The sequence below is a fragment of the Phragmites australis genome, chromosome 21 (assembly GCF_958298935.1).
Source record: "Phragmites australis chromosome 21, lpPhrAust1.1, whole genome shotgun sequence".
In the NCBI taxonomy this organism is placed as follows: domain Eukaryota; kingdom Viridiplantae; phylum Streptophyta; class Magnoliopsida; order Poales; family Poaceae; genus Phragmites; species Phragmites australis.
The window spans coordinates 1,796,109-1,813,811 of NC_084941.1; the positions used below are offsets into that span (position 1 = coordinate 1,796,109).

General features: G+C 43.3%; 1 protein-coding gene and 1 pseudogene across 2 annotated transcripts; one reads left to right on the plus strand and one right to left on the minus strand.

Annotated features, from left to right (window-relative positions):
• Positions 1–1,570: 1,570 nt before the first annotated feature.
• Positions 1,571–3,741, plus strand: LOC133903737 (flavin-containing monooxygenase FMO GS-OX-like 3). Of its 2 annotated transcripts, none has more exons than XM_062345180.1 (7): positions 1,571–2,132; positions 2,342–2,412; positions 2,491–2,643; positions 2,744–2,826; positions 2,926–3,061; positions 3,163–3,336; positions 3,424–3,741. In XM_062345180.1, the coding sequence occupies exons 1-7, from the start codon at positions 1,607–1,609 to the stop codon at positions 3,601–3,603; spliced, it is 1,323 nt and encodes a 440-aa protein (XP_062201164.1). In that variant the 5' UTR covers positions 1,571–1,606; the 3' UTR covers positions 3,604–3,741. The 2 variants fall into 2 exon arrangements, with proteins under 2 accessions (XP_062201164.1, XP_062201165.1); XM_062345181.1 differs by having other exon boundaries at positions 2,759–2,826.
• A 601-nt stretch (positions 3,742–4,342) lies between these two features.
• On the minus strand, positions 4,343–4,460 carry LOC133904174 (U6 spliceosomal RNA; annotated as a pseudogene).
• Between the last annotated feature and the right edge of the window lie 13,243 nt (positions 4,461–17,703).

The window sequence follows — 17,703 nt, forward strand, 5'->3', positions numbered from 1 at the left end:
AAGAGGAGAAGTTTTGACCAAAACACAGGAAGCCGAATTGGACTCTAATACAAGATCCAAGTTTGATTCAGACAGGAAAACAGACGCGACTCTCTTTAACGATTTCGGATAGCTCAGGAGGAATATCGAGATGAGGCCGGATCCATCTGAAAGTAGACAAAATTATCTTTCCATCAAGTACTCATGGGCCCCGAGAATCCTTCGGAATCAATAGTTATGGCCTTTATCATTTGCTGCTGTCAGGAGGGCCGAATCCGAATTGAACTTGCCTCCACTTATATACTTGGGCTTGTGTGATTCTTCTCCCTGGTTCCTAAGGACAATAAAATTGTCACAATAGTTAAATAGTAATCCATTCTTGTAAATATTTGTGGGCAGTCCTAGAAACAAGTTCACCTAATGATTAAGTTGGCGTGCTCGTACTCGCGTTATTGATCCTTCTATCACATATTCAGTGTGTTGTGTGGTAGGAGACATACGTGTATCCGTGAAAAGTATGTCCTCATCACCATACAACTCAGATAGCAAATTTGTTTCAATTAACAAGCAAATATCCGTAGGAATTCATAGAGTAAAGTTGTTCCAATTTATGCCAACTCAGAAATCCTATTTGTTTCAAGTTTACAAGCAAATCCAAATGGTCTAGAGAGCAAATTTATTTCAATCTACAAGTAAACTTATAAAAATTGTATGAATTTGAAGCATTTTTTGTGAAATGGGAAAGCATGGCTGCATAGACCTTCAAAAGTTCAAGGCACTGGAGGAGCATCGCTAGAGAAACACCACACCACAAACATGGCTCGATGCAAATTCGACTGACGAAACAAGAAACAAAAACATCACCACATTGATTCATGACACCACATTGATTCATGAGATAAAGAAAAGAAAAAAATCATAAAAAAACTGCAAACTCATTTTGCCTCCAGCTCCTTCCTTTAAGTGCTCTCCATGCTTAGATCAGCACCATAGAACACAAATCGGAAACTGCACTGTAGAAAAATCAAAATCACTAGAAAGATAAATGTTTAGGCTTGCCAAGCGGGAGATTTGGAGGCGATTCCCCTTATAGAGAGAGATGTGGGGGCGATTCTTATTCAGGAGAGAGATGTGGGGGATTCAGAGAGATGGAGAGAGGGTTTTGGGGGGCGATTCCCCTTTATGAGAGAGAGATTTAAGAGGATTTCATTTCAAAAGGGACGTGAGATCTCAGATATTGAAATAATAGGGATGGTGCTACAGATAAAAATATAACTACAATATAGTAGTTTATACGTTGTGAGAGACAGAAACAATAGTACCCACGCAAGGAAGATGAAAGAGCAGTGGGGTGAGACCAACGAGGCCTTAGCATCTACGGGTCTGATCAATAATGGGGCATACGTGTCACACGATTAACGAATACACTCTGGTAAATTAAATGTCACAATTTTTCAAAACGAATACTTATATTTACTATTTTTATTTACAATATAAAAATAAAAAATCCACCAGAAACGTGATCAAACACAACGCCCCTAAACACACACATAAAAACGATTCGGAACTCCCATCTCCACACGACTCTCCAGTCTCCACTCCCCGCCCCCCGCCCCCCACCCATCCAATGCCGTCGGCCTCCCTCCGCCTCGCCGTCATCGGCGCAGGCGCGGCGGGACTGGCGGCAGCGCGGGAGCTCCGCCGAGAGGGACACGCCCCCGTCGTCTTCGAGCGCGCCGCGGCAGTGGGCGGCACCTGGCTCTACACGCCCCCCGCCTCAGCTGCCGACCCGCTCGGCGCCGCGGCCACGCACTCCAGCCTCTACGCCTCGCTCCGCACCAACCTGCCCCGCGAAACCATGGGCTTCCTCGACTTCCCCTTCTCCGCCGCGGCGCCCGGCTCCGCCGACCCCCGCAGGTTCCCCGGGCACGAGGAGGTGCTCCGGTACCTGGAGGCCTTCGCGCGGCGGTTCGATCTGCACCGGCTCGTCCGGTTCGAGACGGAGGTGGTGAGCGTGAGGAGGGACCCCGGCGGGAGCTGGGCGGTGACGTCGAGGAAGCTCGGGGAGAAGGGGAGTGGCGAGGAGGAGGTGTACGACGCCGTTGTAGTTTGCAATGGGCACTACACGGAGCCACGCATCGCCGTCATTCCCGGTAATTTCGGCGCTACACAGCTTGTGATCGCGTAATTTTGAACTCCTAAAATGGAGGAACTGCATAATCTTTTAATCCACGGCGTCCAATTACAATGTTGGGAACTGATCATCCAGGAGGGCGATAGAAATCTATAACACTTTCCAGCCACTTGAATTCCAGATGGTTAATGGCTTCAGTTACCAATTCTAAGCTTCAAAACTTGACAGGGGTAGATGCTTGGCCTGGACAGCAGATGCATAGCCACAATTACCGTGTGCCGGAGCCATTTCTTGATCAAGTCTGTGTTTTTTCTCAGTGATGTCTACTCCCATTATACATCTCCATGCTTAACTAAGAGTATGCGTTGCATCGATAGGTAGTGATCATAATCGGGGCCTCAGCAAGTGCATTTGACATTTCAAGAGACATCTCAAACATCGCGAAGGAGGTCCATATTGCAGATAGATCGGTACCAGCTTCCACCTGTGAGAAGCAGCCTGGCTACGATAATCTGTGGCTTCACTCCATGGTAAACGACCTTTTCCCCTGGCGAGTCAGAATATGGTGTCTTTATCCATTGAAGAGCTACCACATTTTTTATTGTTGCGAAACTAATGTTCGAGCTGCAGCTCAACCGTGCACAGGACAATGGCAACGTAGTGTTCCAGGATGGCAGCTCAATCAAAGCTGATGTCATCATGCACTGCACTGGGTATAGAGACTTGCAGCATCCATGCAATCCCGTTTCTTACACAAAGCATGCATCTTTGAGTGAAGCTAATCATGTGCCCCTGCTTTTGTATGTTGCTAGCTACCTGTATGACTTCCCATTCCTTGGAAATGACAGCACCATCACTGTGGATGATAACTGTGTCGACCCACTGTACAAGCATGTTTTCCCACCGGAAGTGGCTCCTCAACTTTCCTTCATCGGATTGCAGTGGAAGGTCAGTTTGGGTGCAGATTGCTGCCCATCAGTTTAGATGCACTTCTAACTTACCTTGCAATGTTCTAAGACCTGAAACCTTCCAGCCTCTGCTCCATCCAGGTTATACCTTTTCCGCTGTTTGAACTACAAAGCAAGTGGGTTGCTGGTGTTCTATCAGGACGGATCGAGCTTCCGTCAAAAGAAGAAATGATGGAGGATGTAAAAGCTTTCTATGCGAAACTGGAAACATGCGGATGGCCTAAGAGATACACTCACAATTTTTCAAACTATCAGGTAACCTGAAGATGTATGTCAATTAGCCACGTTGACATCACAACAGATACGATTGAATTTCCCTTGACAAGCATGCTTTACACGCAGTTCGAGTATGGCGATTGGCTCGCGGAGCAATGCGGCCACCCACCGATTGAAGAATGGAGGAAGCTGATGTATGCTGCCAATGCGAGGAACAAGGTGGCCCGTCCTGAGAGTTACCGCGACAAGTGGGATGACGATCATCTAGTGGCTGACGCACATGAAGATTTCAATAAGTACTTGTAAAATCTGTCTCATGATTCTCATCTCCAAATTCATTTTATTGATCTGTGAGAGTACGGCCATCATTAGAATAAGTATTACAGAGCAAATGACAATTTCAACTCTGGAAAGGACATATATGCTGGGCCAGCACTTTATTCATCTTATTTCGTAATGTTCATTGGGGGCAAAATAGAAGTCAAAAAAATGCACAAGCCGGGAATCGAGCCCGGGTCTGTGCCGTGGCAGGGTACTATTCTACCTGCCTGGTGCCTTCGTTATCAAAGATTTCTCGGTTATTGAATATATAATTAAGACATCTTCAGCGGTTATCTCAAATTTTTATTCTTAAAAATACTATTACAACATCCCATATTATTATTATAGTATCCTTTATTTTTTTTATCTCTAGCAATTACTACATTTCCTACCTTTTTACTCTCTTTTTCTCTCTCCGGTCTCGAAGTTAGCCTCTATAAACAGTACTGCTACAGTAACCTGACGGTATTTTTCTGCTCCAGACCCATTGTCAGCCTATGTGAACAGTACCGTAAAGTATTGTAGCACTGAATTAGCTGGCCTAACACCTTTCTGCTCTTCGGCAAATTAACAAACCGGCGATTACACAAGCAGATGAAGCATGATCTTGTTTCATCTCTCTTACTATTCGAATCAAACCGAAATTTTCGTCTATGATCTATCCTGCTACTGTCACCGCAAAAGCTCCCATAGTACAAAACACAAAACAACACCACAAACCCATAAAAAATTGGTACCATTACCAGGAACAAAACTGTCATTTGTGCGTGTCGTGCTTGCTCAGAGGCATGCTAATCTTTTATGTATGTTCCAATTTTATTACTGGATGTCTCCGAGGAGACAAATCTCATCTCCTTACAAAACAGCAAATGTACACACTCTCTAATAAAGTGGAAGCTTGCAATGAATAAACTTCTTCACAACACCAAAATGTCCTGCCGCAACCGAAGAGGATGTCACCAAGAACATTCTCCTGATCCTACGCCTCGACGCTGTCGTCCTCCTGCGCGTATATCCTCTCCGGCCGGCCGTCCTCCAGCGCGCGCGTGCGCCTCCGTATCCTCCGCAGCGGCGTGACAGGATTCGCGGCTGGTCCCGCGCCAGGAACTCCGCCAGCGCCGCGCCGTGTCGCGCGGGGGCGTCGAGGAGCACGGGGTCGAGGACGTAAGGAAGCGCGTCCAGGGCCGCGTAGTAGGGCACGAACACCACGTCGGCGTGGGCCGGATCGTCGGGGAGGCAGTCCCGCTCCAGGACGCGGCGGTGGAAGAAGGCCTCCAGGAGCCGCGTGTCGGTGCGGTACCAGGACCGGCTGCGCGTGCGCAGGCCGAGGCCGTGGTTGGCTAGCGACTCGCAGGGCGGGGCCGAGGTGGCCGCCGCGAACGGGTCGGACAGCGGGAAGGCGGCGGCGCTGCCGCAGTGGCGGAGAAGGTCCGTGTTGAGGCGCAGGGGTGTCAGGACCTCACCTTGCAGAGGGAGAAATCCTGACGGAATTGGTGAATTTAGTGGAATTTGATGACTATCTTGGTGGCGTCGATGAACACACAGGAAGAACGAATCCTAAGCTACGAGACGATAACTAGGGAATATTCCTCTTCCCTTTTTTTTTTCCTTCTAGACCACTCCGGTCATAAGCATTTGGTCCAGAATTACATAACGAAAAAAAAAACAGGTAACAGTTCATTAACTGGAAGTAAACAGGCAAACAACAGTTAAGTTCCCACAGTAACTCCAGCTCATTCTGCGTCAACGATTCTCCATCGGACGGTCCTGCATGATTCATATCACTTCGGCATGGTCTGGAGAACTGAACAAGTCTGAATGTCCGAACTTCCGTTGTCTGACGAAACTGAAAATTTCAGCTGCTTCACAGTGTCCTGACAATTCCCCCTTCTTGAGATCATCCATGTCCTCAGGGATGAAATTTTGGAAATGTCTTATGAATAAAGCTTGCATCCTCCCAGGTAGCCTCTTCGGCAGACATGTTGACCCAATGAACTAGCCATTGCACCACCGCTACATTATCCCTTGGCACAATCCTCCTGTCCAATACTGCAAAAGGTTCATTTTTTATTTTACCCTCTGCTGTCACCAATGGCAAGTTAGGCAAAGGAATTGCATAAGCACTCAGATGTCTTTTCAGCTGACTAACATGAAAAACAGGATGAAAATTGGAGCCTTCAGGCAACAACAGTTCATAAGCTACTTGCCCAATTCTCTTTAAGACTCTGAAAGGTCCGTAGTACTTGGATCTTAACTTGATAGCACCTCTCAAGCCAAAAGCATTCATCCTGTAGGGTTGTAACTTGAGATATACCATATCTCCTTCACTGAATTCTCTCTCAGATCTCCTTTGGTCAGCAAAGTGCTTCATCCTCGATTGAGCTTTAGTCAGGTTTTCCTTCAAATTCCTCAACATTTCCTCTTTCTCTTCCACAGTAACTCTTGCTTCTTCTGATACATTGCAGGGAATAGATAATGCCTGAAAAGGAGTTGTGCCCAGAGAAGTGTGGAAGGATGTGTTATACCACCATTCTGCCATAGTCAACCACTTCAACCAATCTTTTGGATCTTGAAAAGTCATGCTTCTAAGATAATTCTCGAGACATTGGTTAACCCTCTCGGTTTGCCCATCTGTCTGAGGGTGGTACGCAGTGCTCAATCTAAGGGTCACACCAACAAACTTGAATACTTCTTGGTATAACTTGCTAGTGAAGATTCTATCCCTATCAGATATGATCACCAGTGGGAACCCATGCAGCCTGAAAACTTGATCCATGAAGACTTGGACAATCTGCTGGACTGTATAGGGATGTGATATTGCTATAAAATGTGCATACTTAGTATACATATCCACAACCACAAGTATAACATCCTTCCCTCTCACTTTAGGAAGCCCCTCAATGAAGTCCATACTCACATGAGTCCATGCCATATCTGGCACTTCCAATGGATTCAACAGCCCAAGCATGTGTACATTTTCTGACTTGGTGATCTGACAATTTAGACATTCTTTGATTAGCTGTTGGACATCATACTTCAATTTTGGCCAATAGAACAATTTTTTTATCCTGTGGTAGGTGGCTCTTCTGCCAGAATGTCCTCCCATTGCAGATGCATGATAAGATTTAAGTATATCTTTTCTAACATCATTTCCTTGACCAACATAAATCCTTCCCTTGTACCTCAACAGACCAGCAGTAACTGAATAAATCCCCAATGGGTCAGGTTCATCATTCAGCCTTTCTATAACCAATTGATACTTGTTATCTCCATTATAACTATCTTTAATATCTTGCACCCAATCTGGCTGGACAGTAGTAATTGAATAGCATTCTGGACTGCACTCTGATGATGACTTCCTGGACAAAGCATCTGCAACAAGATTCTCTTTTCCCCTTCTATATTCAACCTTGTAATCATATTCCATCAGTTTGAGAGACAATTTATGTTGGATGCTTTCAGTAAGTTTTTGTGTAGAGATGTATTTCAAGCTCTCTTGATCAGCCCTTATAATGACAGGGTTCCCCAATAGATAGTGTCTCCATTTTTTCAGAGCTTCTATGATTGCCAAAGCTTCCTTCTCATAAACAGATTTAGCCATTGCTCTATTACTAAGGGTCTTGATGAAGTAAGCAATGGGTTTTCCAGATTGCATAAGGACAGCACCCAGTCCTGTCCCACTAGCATCTGTCTCCAAAATAAAAGGCTGTGTAAAATCTGGCAAAGCTAGAACTGGACAAGTTGTCATGATTCTCTTTAGGTTTTCAAAAACTTCAGTATGGACCTCCTTCCAGTCAAAAGCATCTTTTTTCAATAAATCAAAGAAGGGCCTGCAGATTTTGCCATAATCTTTTACAAATCGCCTGTAGTACCCTGTCAGCCCAAGAAATCCTTTGAGTTGTGTGACATTTTCTGGTTTTGGCCAATGCAAGACATCACAGATTTTTCTAGGGTTAGTTGATACTCCCTCACCAGTGATAATGTGGCCTAAGTACTCTACTTGTTTTTGAGAAAAAGTACATTTGTTGAGCTTGGCATATAACTGCTCCCTCTTTAGTATCTCCAAGACCAATTTCAGATGTACAATATGCTCTTCCATACTCTTGCTATAAACAAGTATATCATCGAAGAAAACCAGCACAAATTTACCAATTTGTTCAGAAAATACCTGGTTCATCAACGACTGAAAGGTGGCAGGGGCATTAGTTAAGCCAAAGGGTATAACTGTGTACTCATAATGGCCCAAATGGGTTCTAAAAGCAGTCTTAGGTATGCCAGTCTCTACAATCCTGATTTGGTGGAATCCAGACCTCAGATCAATCTTGGAAAATATAGTGGCTCCATGTAATTCATTTAGAATATCATCTATCACAGGCATATGGAATTTATTCTTAATTGTCAATGAGTTCAGATGCCTGTAATCAACACACATTCTCCAAGATCCATCTTTTTTTCTCACCATAACAGCAGGAGATGAATATGGACTGACACTTGGCCTAATTTCATCTGATTTCAGCAGCTGTTTGATAATATCTTCCATTGCATTTCTTTGTTGATGTGGTACTCGGTATGGCCTCAGATTAGGAGGTACAACATCAGGCTTTAGTGGTATAGCATGATCACAACTCCTCTTTGGGGGTAAACCACTGGGCTCCTCAAATATTTCAGGGTAATGCTTGAGCAATTCTTCAACTTCCTTGGGAATTTCTGAATCTAGTTCAGTATTTGCATCTTGTATGATCTTAGCTTGAATTACATACCCTAATACTCCTTTTCTCACCATCTTCTGCAACCTTTTGGCATTGATCACCCATTTGTTCCAAGGAACAGTATGATCAGGGATTAAGAATTTCCTTCCTCCCTTTGTTATGGATAAAAGCCTTCTTTGTAAATCCAATTCTATAGGGTTGTACTCATATATCCAGTCCCCTCCTAAGATGAGGTCATAACTTTTGAGCTTCAACAATCTGAAAGTCTTGCAAAACTTTTCACCATTGATGCTGTACAATTGATCCTGAACTATAGCATCTGTGACCAACTCTCCCCCTCCAGCTACAGTTACCTTCTTAGCTGTTACATAGCTCAGCTTGAACCCATACTTAATGGCAAATTCGTAGTCCATGAATGAATTTGTGCTTCCACTGTCTACAAGAGCAACAGCCTTCCTATTACCAATGTTCACTAACAAAGAAAAGGTCATGAGTCCAGCTGTGCCAGTCACAGCATTCAATGAAATTTGCATCAGTTCCTCAGGGACTTCTGCTTGTACTGGCTTGTGAGGACTACCAGGTGCAGTAGCAAACCCCACCTCAGAAGAGTTTTCTTTAGGGTTCTCTCCTTCGACTTGTCCTTCTTCATTCATTGCAAGAGCCATGAGTTTGTCTCTAACAGCAGACTCACTCCCTTCATCTAGGGCCAATGCCATCAGCTTTTTCCTCACCCTACAATTATGTTAGGGCGTCCAGGGCTCTTGGCAAAACCAACACTTGTTTTTATCCTGGCTGGTTGACTGGTGAGCAGCTTCCCTTGGAGTATTTTGTTTGATGCCTGGCTTGTTTGTGCTGTTGGGCTGGTTCACAGGATAAGTTCTTTTGGCTGTTGTAGCTTGTTCAATGTGTTTAGAATACCAAAATGCCTCCAAGATACTTCTAGGTTGATAGCATATCAACTGATGTTTGATTATTGGCTTCAACCCTCCAATAAAATAGCTCAAAAAGTAAGCTTCCTGCAGATATGGGTGATCCCTTTTTAGGAATGCCATGCATTCCTCAAACTTGTCAATATAACTGGTTACTGATCCCAATTGCTGCAAACTCTGGAATTTGGATACTGCTTCATGGGCGCCCATCTCAGTAAACCTATCAACAACCATCCGACACAACTGATTCCATGTAATACAGTGCCATGGTACTCCTAACCCATTGTACCATAAATCAGCCCTTCCTACAAGATGTGCAGTGGCCAGATTCACCCATTGATTATAAGGTGTTCCTGTGATTTCAAAGAATTTCTCACACTGTCTAATCCAACTCAAAGGTTGTTCACCACTGAACAATGGCAATTCCAACTTTGGTCCACGCAGGACAGCTTCAGCATATGGCAAGGAGCTCTTGTTAGCATGTAATTGCAAATTTTTGTCAGTTGGGTGTGTAAATGCCCGGACAGGATCTCCTCCCCATGGTTCCATCTCTATAGTCTTATGTGCCTTACTGCCCCCCCGCTAAGACACCTTGGTCAATCCCATAAGGATTAAAGCTGACCAAACCACCCTCCTTTGCTAAGTAGTCATATCTATTTCCTAATCCAGATGATAGAAATATTGTCGGATTAACTGAATGAGTATAAAGAGGCCCCATGCTATTGGTCACCATCACAGACTTACATCTCACATCACCGGAATTAAACCTAGAACTAACACCTCCTCCACTCATGTTAACCTCATCGGGTGCAGGTATTGCAGATGTATGCGCTAGAGGAGTAGAACTCACCTCATTCTTAGCGTTCGTTGCAGTATTAGTCATAGAACTGCACTGACCACCTTTCTCTGCATTTGCATCTCCACCAGGAGTAATTCCAGATCCTATAGCCATCAAAATCCTCTTGATCTCAGATAATTCCCCCTTCAGTGAATGCATCTCAACCTTCATAGTTTTGAGTTCCGTGATATCCTCCTTAATCTGCACGATTTCCTGCGTCATAGTTTCTTCTTCACCTGAACCCATACCGATCTGCAGTTTCTGGGCTCGCGTCTTTGCCATCAACCAGTCACTGAGATCAGCTCGGACCGATTCCTTGCTACAAGCCTCAGATGACTCTCCCGCCACCTCCGGCCTGGATGCGCCTCTGACGTCGGGATTTTACAGAGCGGACTGCAAGCAGCCACCCCAACCTGTGTCTTCAGCGAATCACCAGCTGATTTGTCCGAGGAAGAGCCTGGGCTCTGATACCTGTGTCAGGACCTCACCTTGCAGAGGGAGAAATCCTGACGGAATTGGTGAATTTAGTGGAATTTGATGACTATCTTGGTGGCGTCGATGAACACACAAGAAGAACGAATCCTAAGCTACGAGACGATAACTAGGGAATATTCCTCTCCCCTTTTTTTCCTTCTAGACCACTCCGGTCATAAGCATTTGGTCCAGAATTACATAACGGAAAAAAAAACAGGTAACAATTCATTAACTGGAAGTAAACAGGCAAACAACAGTTAAGTTCCCACAGTAACTCCAGCTCATTCTGCGTCAACGATTCTCCATCGGACGGTCCTGCATGATTCATATCACTTCGGCATGGTCTGGAGAACTGAACAAGTCTGAATGTCCGAACTTCCGTTGTCTGACGAAACTGAAAATTTCAGCTGCTTCACAATGTCCTGACAGGGGGCAAGCGCCGGATGTGGCTCCAGCGGCCCGCGCAGGGGTCCTGCCCGGAGAGGGCGGCGACGGAGAGGAGGAAGATGATGATCGAATTGGGCATTTTGGGTGTGAGAGTGAGTGGTTGCGTAACTGAAACTGTAAAAAAGTTCGTGGATTTCACCGCTGCTGATAAAATGCTTGCTAATGCTAGAATTTTTTTTATTTATATAAAACTAGGGAATATCTAGATGCATGTTAACAGATTTGGATAACCTAAATCTATTGAATTTTGAGCCGTCGGATGAGCTCAAACAGCCTCCGTGAGCTTTTCCAATTGTCCACTCCGTCCGAACCTCATCCACTCTCATAATACCTCCCCGCCCTGGCTCTGGCACTGCCTGCCCACCTCCCCTATCACTCCCTCCTCTGTCACTCGTCCTCTCCCCTCCTCCCTTCCTCCCCTCCTCCCTTCCTCCCCTCTCTCTCCCCACGCTCCCCCGCTGCCATCGCCTCTCCGATCGGCTCCGACTGCGTCACCATCATCGCCACTAACCACTTTAATCTTGATGCCCAACCACCATTGCCGGCCCAACCACCATCCATCACCACCACAGCAGATGACGCCCCCCACTGTCCTGCCCGCCGGCCGCCACCACCGAAGGGTCTACAAGCTCTCCGGCCATCGTCTAGAGTTGAAGGCTCACAAATCCCTCCCCCCCCCCCCAATCCTGAACCCTAACGCTAAACCTAAACCTCGCTGGAGATGTCGAGCTCGTAAAAGAAGACAATGGACTAGCCAGAGATGATGAGAGCCCACCAGAGAAGAATGATGCATGAATCTCTAAGCGGATCCTAGGTGAGAAATTCGACATATTTCTTGCCAAGAAATCTATCGATAAATAGATAGTATTTTTCATAAGAAAATGTCAAATATATGCATTCATTTTGAAAAATTGCAAATTTAGTTTAATTTTTTTCTTATTCTACAAGTAATTATTTGAGTTAATTTTTTTAAGAACTAGACGATAGCATGCTCTACATCATTTAAAAAAAATAACTATTTTGATAGTGTTTTAAATTTTAAAGCTTTGTAACATAATTTTTTTATTTATAAACTTATCAAAGCGTATCGTCCTTCCAACATGTGACATGGGTTTAAACTTAAAATATTTCAAAATAAACACATACATTTACAATTTAAAATTTAAAATTTATTAAAAAATCGTTAATGCGGTGGTAATAACTATGAACGGCCTTCATTGAAGGAAGACCCCTGCTTTTATTTGGCCCAAGTCCATTTGCTTTGCCACAGGCACAAAGATCTAGCCGAGCTGCTTCGAGCTTCTAACAAGCCCGACTCAAAATGTCTGGTCCTTCATCGTGTGTACTACCACGGGCGTAATAACATTTTATTTCATGCAACTGATGGGCTCATATCGACAGTTCATATCAAATGCAGCCCATTTCTTTCAGGTATTCAAACTTGGAACCATCCATCATACATTCATATTTCATACTTCGTGGCTTCAAGTTTCATCAGAAAACAAATCTTGAAAAGTTGGTGGCCAGTTCAGTTCAGCCACTTGATATCGGACGCAACATGGGCCAGTTCAGTTCAGCCAGCAATCCTTCACGGCATATAATATACATATAATCAAAGTAAGATAATTACTACTAAAATTTTGATTTACATTGATGTCAGTGCATCACCCTACCTCTACCTAGCTTCGCCTGTGCAGCTACTCCATCCAGTTTGGAAATACTTGACCTTGGAGCATTTTAGGAGGTGCATGTAAATACTTGACGTTGAGTGAATTAAGAGAGGATTTGGACTCTTTTGTCCCTGGTATTAGTGCGGTTAATCACTTCTTTCTCTCCTACTTAAAACTTTTGCTAATTTTCCATCGTTGTGCGTGGTCTGCCGTCCATCCGTTCCGCACGCTCGCATCTCTCGCATGGCCCACGTCCCGTGCCTCCACGCGCGTAGCACCCTCCCCGCACGCGGCGCCCCGCAGCGTCCCACGTACCATCACATTTCCCGCCGCGTGCAAAAGCACGAGCAAAAAACTAGTCTTTTCCAAAGCTACATGCAGTTAATGCCCTCTTCTTTCCCAATCGGCCTCTGTGATCTATGCATGCGGTGATTGTTGGGATTTCAAATCCATCTCTAGTGGCATCGCTCCCTCTGATGTGTGGAGGGAAAAAAATCGATGCAATGGAGCGAGCGTGTAGTGCACAACAGCGGCATTTATTTGTAAGCGGCGCGGTAGCGGAAGCGTTGCCGGCGTGGTCACTGGCCACAAGAAAAGAAAAGCGAAAAAAGAGATCAAATGTGAGTAGCAAGACTCAAACCGTGTGTTAGTTCATCTCCAACCATATTTTCTTCGTTTCGTTCTCTTCCCGATTCCTTTCCCTGTTCCTATTTCTTTTGTTTTCTCTCATCTTCAACAGCTTCTCTTCGAGTGGAATCGTGAAGGAAATGAGAGAGAATCTCATCCTGAAGTGAATGACCTTAGAAATCTCGTCTTGAAGAGAACCGTGAAGGGAAACCGTTGGAGCGCTAAATGGAACGAAAATTCCTTCACGATGGGATTTTCGTCCCCGAAGGGAAACCGTTGGGAGTAGTCTTAGACCATCTTCAACTATATTCTATTCATTTCGTTCTCTTTACGATTCTCTTCCCCGTTCTCATTCTCTTTATTTTCTCTCATCTTCAACAGCTTCACTTCGAGGGGAATCGTAAAGGAAAATGAGAGAGAATCCTGTTCAGCAGGGAATGAACTTGGGAATCCCTTCGTGTCAGAAATCGTGAAGGGAAACCGTTGTAGCGTTGAAGAGAACGAAAATCCCTTCACGACGGGAATCTGTGCCGTGAAGGTAAACGCTTGGCAATAGTCTTAGGGGATGACCCCAAACCACTTAGACTAAACAATTTATTGACTCATGCTAGTAATTCGACCTACTGCCTCCGTTTTCATAATAGATACTCCTTCTGATTGTAAATGTAGGTTGTTTTAGCCTGCTCAACTATTTTCTAAATATAAGTCATTCTCGAACTTATATGCACTTTTTTCTCTTTTGTTAATAAATGCTACTACTCTCACAAATGAATGAGTTATCTTTTCCAATACAAAATAAATAAAGGGCAACAAAGTCATTTGATCTACTTTCTTAATTCTTGTGCACAAGTCTAAAACGACATAAATTTGCAATCGGAGGAAGTGTCATTTTAAATTTGAGTGCAAATACAAAGGTGAGAAATAAAACGATAATCTAACCTTTTTTAATATTATTTATTATGTGGAAAATAAGAATTACATTAGATAGGAAATTAAAGGGATAAGATTAGAAAACTTAAGCTAAAATACCTTCAAATTATAGAGCATCGTGTATTTTGAATCTAGTATAAAAGGCTAAAACATCATTTATTTTGAAATGGATGAAATATTTAATATGGATAAAATAGAAAATAAGCACTGTTACCTGATATCAGGACTAAAACGTCCAGTATTTCCAAACTACAGGGAGTAAATGCTGTAGCCAGTAGCTGCACGTGGTAGGTTGGTCTTGCTGGCAATGGCGCTTCGCTTGCACGCAGACGCATGTAGGTAGGCTGTAGCTGCAACTCCGCCGTCTATCGCGTACGCAAGAGGACGACGGGTCCAGATCCAGTCACGTCCAGCGCAGCGCCTGCACCGCAATCATGCGGAGACGTGCGTCAGCGTTGGTGATCTGGCGACACGTCGTCAGATCTTATGAGCCCGAACAGCAGTCCTGCTCCAGTCCATGGGTTTTGATAAGTAACTAGTCAAATTATATACATACTACCTCTGTTTGTTTTTACTTATCACCATATTTTACTGTAGTAAATTAGATCATCTGTTTTTTTAAAAAGATTTGTAGATAATTAAAAAATTATATTATTAGATTCATCATGAAACAAACTTTATTAGTATTGTATATTTTCAAATATCTATAAATCATTTCAGGAAAATGGACGTCAAATTTGCTACAGTAAAAGGTGGTGATAAATAAAAGCAAATGGAGGTAGTATTTAAGTACACAAAATTTGTTCCAATATATTTTTTTATCTCAAAGTATTAAAACTATATTGATTTTATAGCAACTAACAATAAATTATAAGAGGAACTACCGGTTAAAGTTTATTTTTATGATTTTTTAAAATAAATATGTCTTAAATTTTTTAATGGATGGAGTAATTAGAATCGTCCCTTTTAAACAACTCAACTCATGTCAACGTTAGAAACATTGATTGAATTCCACGGTGATTTGGCGATCGAAGATGTGAGATCACCTAGCAGCTACAAAATTATCTTTGTTACTTTTATGTTTATGTATGATGTGGACTCGTAACTAACTATTATAAGTGTTTTTAATGATATTACTAGTGATATATGATAAGAACATACTCATAGATGCATATAGTGTGCATCAGCTTATAATTAGAAAAAAAAACTACCGTGACATGCATCATGGCGCATCGGTCATGTGAAAAAAATAAGTGTTCATCTAAGTTTCTCAGTTAGTTGAGTATAATTTTACTGGTGCTCATTTAAATGTTCGCGTACAAACCTCAACAGTCAACACCACGTGCGTGCGTGCTGCTCGAGAAGAAGGCCAGTGAGGCCAGAGCATGCGCACGTCGCACGTTCTCAGAATTTTATCGCCCGGCGGCCGGGCCGCTTCGTCGTTCGTCACCGCATCGCCGGATCGAGGAGCCGGTGGTTCGGCCGCGTCGCAGTACTAATATATACGCATATATAGGGAGTAGACATGCAGCGCATGGGCTCAATAGAGATCGGCCGGCCACTGCAGAAAACTAAGGAAAAACCGGTGGTTACGGCGGGCGGCCGGCGGCCAACCATCGGGAAGTGGCTGCTGGAGAACGCACGCCCGTCGGCATCACCGGCGCGCTAACTAAGCATGCAGCACGTAGGAATTAATAGATGAATTGTAGCGAGTAGGCGGCCACTTGGATGCAACGATTTAAAAGCATCTCCAACCAACTCTCTAAATTTCACTTCCTATATTTTTATATAGAGAGTCTCTTTAAAAGATTATCTTTTTATTTTTCTATGCACTCCAAACAACTTTTTAAATCTCACTCTCTAAATTCCACTTATCTATATTTTATTTGTACCCTATAAATAAAAAATATTTACAACAACTATATTTACAACAGCTAAATTTTGTATATATTTGAGTTTTGTTTGAATTCAAATGAATTAAAAGAATAATACCACATGAAATGATAAAAATGCATATAAATGAGGTATTTAAAAGGAACTCATTTTTTCACCATATAATCTAGGGCTAGAAATAATTTTAAAAATTAGTCCATAATATAAGAAAAATATTAGTGATTTTTTTCTAGATTTTTGGGAATTTATTTGAAGCTCTAACAATTGTTACAAGTTATAAAAGTAGTTTTTTTAGAATTTTAGTTTAAATTTTACACAAGCTTTTTAAGTGAATCCAGTTAAAATGAGTTGCACATGGATTATGAAACACGTACAAATTTTTTTAGAATTTTAGAGCAACAAAAGGCCATTGTTTTGATTTGTGCTGCAATCAAAATCTACAGTGGCGTTGTGAGCCTGAACGCTCTCTGGAGCGAGGCGGTCCACATGTCATAGTCCATTTCGAGAGATGGCGAGTGCGTTGCCATTCGCCAAAAGCAGCGAGCGAATGGAGAAGATGGCGAGCCCCAGATAGCGAGCGAGGGAAGTATAGAGCCGGTTGGAGTCGAGTTTTTTTATCGATCGCTATAAGTAGCGATAGCGAGCAGGATATCGAGCCGGTTGGAGATGCTCTAAGTAAGAAGGATATGGGTTGTGACTAGGGATGGTGATTATATTCTATTACCCATTTATTTATGGTAAATATCTTACCAGGGTTGTATATGTTTCGTAATATCTGTTCGTGGTCATATTTGGGGACGAAAAACTCTACTCGACGTTTTCAGCATATTCACCTATTGTTGGTATGCAAACAATCAAGCATACTGGTAGATAGAAAAATAAATCAGTCTACCAAGTACTTATCTATGTTGGCGTTTTGAAGCACAATTGCACAAGTGTCAATCACTTAATCTGTTTGACGGGTAAATGAATATGTCCGTGAGGGATGGATCTGCTCATGGCTCTCCATGCGTGGGTGTTACCACGTGCACTCGTGTGCCCTCAGCCAGTAGTGGAGCAAACAAGCTTCTTATCTCTACTAGTGCAAGTATAAAAAAAGACATGGTTGAGGCCATGGTTGTACTTGCTGCGTAGCAGTAGCTAGACTATATGCAGCCAAATTTTCCGTCGAGGCGATGCCTACCTGCCTGCCTCGACGTGTCAGTGAGTCACATGCCGCGGAGTTCCAGCAGCCGGCCAGTTTTTTAAGTTTTCCATCTGTCAAAGAACATAAACAAAAGCAAAGCCAGTTGTCGGGCATACTGGCTTTTTGTTTAGTTATATATGCGCCTTTTTGCTCTGTCTGACGAATCCGGCCGTAGCTTCCACCGCCAGCGCCAAGCACGCATGCATGCAGCAAGTACGTGCACGCGTGTGCCTCCACCACCGACAAAAACGTTGCGGTCTCGACTAAGGTCCTGTTTGTTTATTTTTGGATCGTGGATTCTAGATTATGAATTGTGATTATGTAAATAAATGATTAAATTCTGTAAATATATATCTGAATTATAGTATAATTCGTATTCTGT